The sequence below is a fragment of the Archocentrus centrarchus genome, chromosome 10 (genome assembly GCF_007364275.1).
Source record: "Archocentrus centrarchus isolate MPI-CPG fArcCen1 chromosome 10, fArcCen1, whole genome shotgun sequence".
In the NCBI taxonomy this organism is placed as follows: Eukaryota; Metazoa; Chordata; class Actinopteri; order Cichliformes; family Cichlidae; genus Archocentrus; species Archocentrus centrarchus.
The window spans coordinates 18844327-18851978 of record NC_044355.1 but is presented as its reverse complement, the minus strand read 5'-3'; the positions used below and the strand labels follow the sequence as shown (position 1 = coordinate 18851978).

At 42.1% G+C, this 7652-nt stretch overlaps 1 protein-coding gene across 1 annotated transcript; it reads left to right on the top strand.

The window, feature by feature from the left end:
- The first annotated feature begins 294 nt into the window (after nucleotides 1–294).
- On the top strand, nucleotides 295–6068 carry LOC115787025 (Down syndrome cell adhesion molecule homolog). The gene is made up of 14 exons (XM_030739587.1): nucleotides 295–454; nucleotides 557–896; nucleotides 1100–1228; nucleotides 1343–1510; nucleotides 1633–1703; nucleotides 1780–2026; nucleotides 2109–2189; nucleotides 2314–2463; nucleotides 2748–2876; nucleotides 2972–3133; nucleotides 3479–3528; nucleotides 4540–4642; nucleotides 4718–4748; nucleotides 4825–6068. The coding sequence occupies exons 2-14, from the start codon at nucleotides 620–622 to the stop codon at nucleotides 4880–4882; spliced, it is 1656 nt and encodes a 551-aa protein (XP_030595447.1). The 5' UTR covers nucleotides 295–454; nucleotides 557–619; the 3' UTR covers nucleotides 4883–6068.
- The last annotated feature ends 1584 nt before the right edge of the window (nucleotides 6069–7652 follow it).

Sequence of the window (7652 nt, the reverse complement as noted above, 5' to 3'; positions counted from 1 at the left end):
TTTAATGGCTCCTACTGGAATAAATGATGGCACTAGTTTAAAGCATGGAAGACATTTAGAATAGTTAATACTGTATCCCTTCCATAGATACAGAGACTGAGAAGCAATGACGGGAATGAATTTGGTATCTTGATAACCTTGATTCTGTCTCTGTCTAATCATCAAGAAATGAAACACTTGCCTATTCTCGTAAAAGGAACCAAAACCACAAAAAAGGAAACAGCTCTTTTCTACATTCCTCTTCTCCCAGCAGAAGTTGTTTGTGTGAGCATCTCAAGGAAACATCATGTGATTTGGAAAAATGTCAAAGCAGAAACCACACTGCGGATGGTTTAGTGGTGTTTAGCAGGTGAACCAGTCAGTCCTTTGATACAGAGAGAAGAGGGTAAAATGGTTATTTTGGGCAGCAGGCACTTTGCTTTGTGTTGCAACCTTCTCTTTTGTTTTCTTGCAGGTAAAACAGCTGTGCTGATGATTTGCATTTTCATTTAATGATTAATAATGGATGCATTTTCCCAGGAAAAAAAGAAGAAAAAAACTTTCATTGCCTTTTCAGGTTGTGTGTCTGCAGAAACTGTAACAGTCGCAGTGGGAACAGATGCTACTTTAAAATGCAGCTATGATGCTAAGTACTACGGCAGGCTTTCTGCATGCTGGGGCCGAGGACCCATACCCAGCAGTGGCTGTGGAAACGAGGGTGCTCAAGACAGACGGGACGTCAGTGCTAAGCAGATTGTCAGAACGTTACTTGCTCATGGGCAGCCTCGGCCAGGGTGATGTGTCTCTGACCATCAGGCATGCTGAGGAGGGTGACTCAGGGGTGTACGGCTGTCGTGTGGAAATACCAGGCTGGTTCAATGACCACAAACAACATGTGACTCTGAGAGTGAATGCAGGTGAGATGAAGAGAAATTATCATAAAGTATTTGTGTTTGTAACAACAGGAGTCAGGGTCTTTTCAGAAATTTTCAGATTTAAGCAGCTGGAATGAGCACGTTTATTTAAAATACATTTTTAGGGGTTTCAATTTTTATCCTGTAATTGATCGATTGTCTCATTTTTTCAGCACTTGCATTTAAGGTATTTCTTTTCTTTTTAGTGTCCCCTAATCCCCTGAGAATTGAGGCAAGAGAGGTGAAGGAAAGGACCATCACCATTCGCTGGACTCTGGTGTTTGACGGTGGCCGTCCCATTACAGCATACAGGGTTGATATAAAAAACAAACAGAGTAAGCACAAGAAAACCATCCCAATAACCCTAAAAGGTTTTGGACACTTAACAAGCTAATGAGATCTTTTAAAATAGATTTTAAAGTCTGAATCTATGGATTTCTACTGCACAGCATCCTGGGAAACTAAAATAAGCACCGAACTGCACGAGCCTTCACTGACTCAAGTGACTTTGGTGGATTTGCACCCAGCCAAGACCTACAACCTTCGCATGTTTGCTGTCAACAGCATTGGGACGAGTGAGACCAGCAACGTTCTCACTGTCACAACAAAAGAAGCAGGTATATTTAGACATAATTTAAGTAATAGTTGATTATCATTATTAGAATTATCTAAAAAAAAAATTCAAAAAAACCCTCACATTTTCAGTGGGTGCTCCCTTTAAAATTTGCTTTCTCTGCAGCTCCAGAGGGCCCGCCCCTGGATATGCAGCTTGCGGCCCTTAATTCCAGCAGTATCAAAGTAACCTGGAAGGTAAAGTCACAGTTTAGCACTACATCCTTGGCTCGGGGCTGGACACAGTGTAGAGTAACTGTTTTCTCCTGACTAGCCTCCGAGGGCTGAGCTAAGAAACGGCAATCTGCGTGGTTACAACATTAACTACAGAGAGTACGACGCTGTGGGTAAACAGTTTAAGCGGTGGCAGTATTTAAGTGTGACGGCCAGACGTGAACAAGAGAGCACCATTCTCAGCAACCTGAAGCCTTCTACCATGTACGGTGTACTTATACAAGCCAAAACAATCGCTGGAGTAGGACCATCTTCAAATGCACCTCTCTGCTCAACTCTGGCTGAGGGTACGTTTGGAAGCACAACAAGAAAAACATGTTTTTCATATTCTTTTTAATCTCAATTTAACAACAAGCATTTTGTTTAAAGTTCATGAAATGACAACAGAAACTGCTATGTCTTCTTCCACTCCTGTCACAATGTGGATCCATGACACAATTTTCTCTTCAGGTATGTCTTATTGGGCAAGTGCAACGCTTTCCTCAATTATTCCCTGAGAACAAGGAAAAAAAAAAAACCCCAAAACCCTATTGATTATTTACTGAAATTACTTCCTCTTTTTCTCTGCTCCAAGTTTACACAACTTCAACTACTTCAACAACTTTATCAAATTCAGCAACTTCAACAACTCCAGCACCCTCAGTAACTTCAACAACTTCAGCAATTTCCACAGCTTTTTACGCTGCCACAATCTGGGAACAGAGCACTGCCAGCAGCTCATCAGGTAAAAATGGGTCCACCCCTGATTTCATTTATGAAAATAATGATTCTCATATTAAAATGTATTAAAACTAGAAATCCAACGCTTGAGAAGAAGACACCAACAAACTGGTCAAAGTGGGTTTTTTCCATACCTTTAAATGAAGTGTTGGTTTAGAAGACGTGTGATATGATCAGAGTCTGTCTTTAAGCAGAAATAACATGTTCAAAATTTGCTAAATTAAAGTGAGGTTTATTATTTTATATATATTTTTTATTTGTTAAACATCTCCACTGAAATCCTCCTAGTGCCACCGGATCCCCCGGTGATCGAGTTAAAGAACGTGGACGGAAATACATTTTCCCTGTTTTGGACTACTAGATCTGAAGGTGACAGCCCCATCACCGGGTATATCCTCGAGTACAAAGCAGCGAATGGTACCAGCTTCACTTTAATACAGCCACTAAGGTTAAATTTACTCTGTTAATCCTCATATCATTCTGTAATATTAAGTTAAATATTTTCCCTACAGCTTCATGGGATCACACAAAGACTGTGGACTTTGGACCCCATGACACAGAGGCCACAATAATAGAGATGAATCCCTCGACATACAACATCCGCATGTTTGCTAAGAGCAGTCAGGCCACCAGTGCAGCCAGCAATGTCCTCACTATCACCACTGGAGAAGCAGGTGTTGTTTTAATTAAAAAAATGTATTATTGCTGCGGTAGTTGTGTGTTTGTGTCGTTCATCAGGCAGAACAGGACTGCGTTTCCACGTACGCTGTGGTTCATTAACGAATGGGAAATTGTTTTCTTATGTTAAGCCAGAAGAAGGGCTTTTTATTCATATTCTGTTATTTTGTCTGCAATTTTATTGTACCACAGTTGTAGTTCCTCAAACAGCAAGAAGCTTGACTGGTTCCCAGTGGGCTTCCTTATTACATTCATTATTTCTACATGTTCAGCTGTTTTGTGAAAGGCAACAGTTGTTGAACTTCCTCCTGGCTTATTTCCTTTGCGGTTGTGCTTTGTAGGTCATCAAAAGGACATTTTCATTACCACCTCGGCCTCTGTTCATGATGTTGTAAGTATTTGGATGTTGCCATAGAGTCAAACAGCTAAATTTAGCACAAATAGTGAGGAAATTTGTGTTTGGTTGATTATTTCTTTGTTGTAACAATGCTGCTTCTTGTCAGTAAATCTTATACCATTTGAAAACCTGTTTATTTCCCCTTACATGGTGCCACATATGTAAGGAAAATGCATTTGTGGGTTGAGCAGCAGAGTTGAGTATGTAGGTTGAGCCCATGAAAAATGTGCCAAATCCTCTGCCAATGCCAAACAGCTCACCCTGCTATTGACTCTTGTTTTGAGCTTCTGGTACTCCAGGTGCTGACAGTCAGGCTTGTCATCATTGGAGGCAGAGAGATATCAGGATGAGATTCTGCAACCAGTGGCAATCCACCATCTCTGCAGTCTGGGACTGAACTCTAGCCTCCAAAATGACACAACACTTGCCCCCACAGAGCAGTTTTTATCAGAGACTGACTCCAGAATTTGGGAGTGTAGAAGATGGAAGGGACTGCCTGCAGTTTGGGTGTGCTGTTCATGCTGGAACGACCAACACAACCACACTGGCTGGCTCGTGTGTGACCAAGCTGGTGACCAGCATGAGGAGGAGGTGCCAGGCTGTTGTGGCTGTGTATGGTTCTTCCACATGCTGCTGAGGTCCCTGTTTGTTAAATGAATAAATTGTTAAATTGCTGATTGTTTCTTCAGACTTCAATCATCCAATCCAATAAACGGTACCAAACCAAGCCAATAACAGGATAAGCTGTTTGGGGTCGGCACAGAAGATTTGGCAAGTTTTTCCTGGGTGCAACCCACAAATACATTTTCCTTACAAATGTGGCACCATTTAAGGGGAAATAAACAGGCTTTCAAATGGTATAAGAGTTATTGCCAAGAAACATTCTTACAACAAAGAAATAATCAACCAAACACAAATTTCCTTACTTTTGTACTAATTTTATATATGATCCTAAATTGTTCACTTGTTTGAGCAGATAAACTTTATGGAACTCCTTTCTACCAGGTAACTGCTGAGGACAGTCATGGTCATCACCTGATTGGCATCATTGTATCTGTGGGGCTAGTGGTGCTGATTGGCACCATAGTACTCACATGGCAACTTCGCAGTAAGTGTGCTCAGCAGAGTTGCTTCTTACAGAAACCCAGCTTCCTCATCTGAACTGTGTGCTCTCTCTTCACAGGAATAAAACAGAAAAAAGGCACCCTGAACATGTAAGTGTTTGCAGTACTTGCTACTTTTCCTTTGAGAACTGAGCCGCTTAAAACAATTACTTTTTCTTGTTTGCAGTTGGCTGGCCAATGGAGGCGTACGTTACACTGACTGCGAGTCCCTACATGAGCTGTAAAACTCAGAGTTAGAGAAAAAAGTACTTTTGAATTCTACGACATTTGCAAAAGGAGATTGTATTTTTGTCTGTCACCGAGCAAAGACAACTAATGTGCTAAAACTTGACCTACACATCAGGCTAATTGAAACTAACCAAAAGAAAACACATTAAATAAGCTTACGATAAGAGGGATTTGAGGTTTTATAGTAGCTTCTGTTTGTTGTATTTTAACTGTATGCATGTGGTTACATTTCTATAGTCATCATATTTTTGGTTTATTTGTTTTTGTTTTATGCATAATGGAAATGCACAACGGCTTTGCTATTTTTATGTTACACTTTTACCTGAACACTTTTACCGTGTTCGTCCATCTGCATATACTTTATTTTACTGGGTAAACCAGAATGCGTTTATTTAACAATCACAGAATAAATTAACACTGCGCATTCACCCAGCCTCAAGTTGTACTGAATGCATTTGTTTAAAGTATGCTCAATAAATCATCAGTTAAAACCACAAATGCACACAATCACGACTTGTTCATAAATGAGATTTCTCTTTTTGATAAAAAAAATCCCTGTGGCACCGTTTACTGCAGTAATAGCTCTGTGACTTATAAATGTATTTAAATGGCTCCTTCCACTAAAGTTTTTTCAGTGAAAACTTTCTGTCAAATGAATGCAAAGCTTACATTTTACTCAAATGTCACATTTAAAACTGAAAAATGTGAGGTGCCCCTTTGTTAAAAGCACTCAGAACGCAACACCCATCAACAACCACCAGAGGGCACCAGAGTTTCGCCAGTAACCGCTCTCACGCAGCTCTCACCTCATCATCAACCGAGTTGTCCTCAGCGCCTGGCGCTGCAGCCAGCTGGATTTCCACCCATCTGTCCTGTAAATCTCTTAATGGTCCTAATTAAGGAGAAGAGGAAGAGGAGGAGATCTGATACCTCCGTGGAGCTTTCAGGCAGCTGCCTGAGAGGGAGTCTCAGACTAATGGGGGCTCACAGGGGGATACCTAAGCCATGTGTGTCAGCTGGGACCACATGGCACAGTAGTGATCCATGTTTGTGTGTGCATGAATGGATATGAATGAATGTTAAAAAAAAAGACTTCCACTTCCTTTTTCTGCTTGTTTATTTCTCCACTGCCCTCCGACTAAACCACTGATGAAGAATTGTTGTTTTTGACTTCACAAACTGACTTCCTGGGAAATAGACTAATTGTCTACAGTGGTGTAAATATTGCTTGATTATTGGTTTTCTGTGGTAACTCAGTCCAAACGCAGAGCAGCTGACGCACAAAGTCACAGCACACTTTGTGACCGTGGCCTGTAAACAAAGCTCCACCACATCCCTCCTTTCTGGACTTCCTCTCGTCTCAGGAGCCCTCACTTCTGCTGCCTGCTGCTGTTTTCCCACTTTCCTCTGCCTTTTCAGTCTGGCTTCACTTAAACAAATATCAGTGCTTGTTCCTGCTCTGGTCCTTTCCTCCAAACTTCCGCATCCTTTTCTTCTTTCATCCATCTTCCTCTCTGTTCTCAAGTCCCACTGATTAAACTGGCACTTATGCAAACAGATGCAAAGAGGCAAGGAAGATTGTGGGCAACACTGGTTGGCTGACTTTGATGAGGCCCCTTTGATTGGCCACACAGCCAAAAACCAATTTACCTCCCAGCCACCTCCACCCACAGCTTCATTGGTTTTTGCTGGACCATGCCTGCCACCGGAAAACCCACACAAAGTGACAAAGCAGTAGTCGATATACAAAGGACGAGGAGTTGAGACACATCGTGATGACCTGTGGTCAAATTACAGTACAATATATGTGTCGTCATCCCAACAGTTTTGCTTCCAGCCCTGTTTAAACATCTGGGACCAAACATGCATGAAGGTAACAGCAGAAAGCCCCCTATGCAGAGCTGTGTCAGCTGTGCCTACTAAAGGCTTCACTGTGAAATTTGCAGGTGGGAGATTGAGGACTGAGGAGGGAGTGTATGGTTATAATAATGGCAGTACTAGCAGTGGGGACAGAGTTAGTACTGTAATAAATCATGCACTATGGTTCTGGCCACATCAAGGCTTTAACATTCAGGAAGTGGGGACGCTGAACGATACCACATACACCAAAGGCTGAGCTCCGCAGGAGGGGCTGATCTCCAGGCCTTGCTGCCCCAGAGCGGATGCACGGCCCCGGGGCCAAGGAGCTGCCAGATGTTGGCCCTTCTGGAGAGCCTTATGAACTTGGGAATAACAGAGCAGTTGAAAGTATTGAACAGAGTAGAAATGAAAGGGGCAGGGAGTTAAGTCGGAACAAAAAAAAGAGAAGGGGAGTCACAGAGGCAGTCTGTGAAAGCATGCAGAGTACTGGGGTATGGCCTATTTGCTGATGAAAGAAACACTAATTGATTCAAGTCTTTATCCAAACCCCCTGCAAACTACAGCAGGGAACTTTTCATCTTGTTAGAGCTATAGCATGCCTGTCATTGTGGAAATGAAAACAGCACAAAGCAGTGATGCTTAAATCAGAACCAAAAGTTTTGTGTGAACTGGCCTGATGACAAACTTGTGTTGAGAATTAGGGTGTAAAAATCACCCCATTTATGATGCGTTTTCGATCTGATGGCACATTCGCGTTTGAGTTGATGTGATCTGATCAGTCGACCTGAACCACACGGAAGTCAGCGCACACGTTTGAAGGTCAGACATAGCAGTTGCCATGGCGATATCACAAATTAAACCAAATACAATGTTGTACTCCACAGTGATTTCCAGAAGGGACCCATC

Bases quoted from the DNA above. Each gene is read 5' to 3' on its own strand.
- LOC115787025 (XM_030739587.1), top strand. From the start codon at position 620: ATGATGCTAAGTACTACGGCAGGCTTTCTGCATGCTGGGGCCGAGGAC. The intron at 1,511-1,632 runs GTATATTTAGAC...CTTTCTCTGCAG, and splicing joins TGTCACAACAAAAGAAGCAG to CTCCAGAGGGCCCGCCCCTG. The intron at 2,877-2,971 runs GTACCAGCTTCA...TTTTCCCTACAG, and splicing joins CGAGTACAAAGCAGCGAATG to CTTCATGGGATCACACAAAG.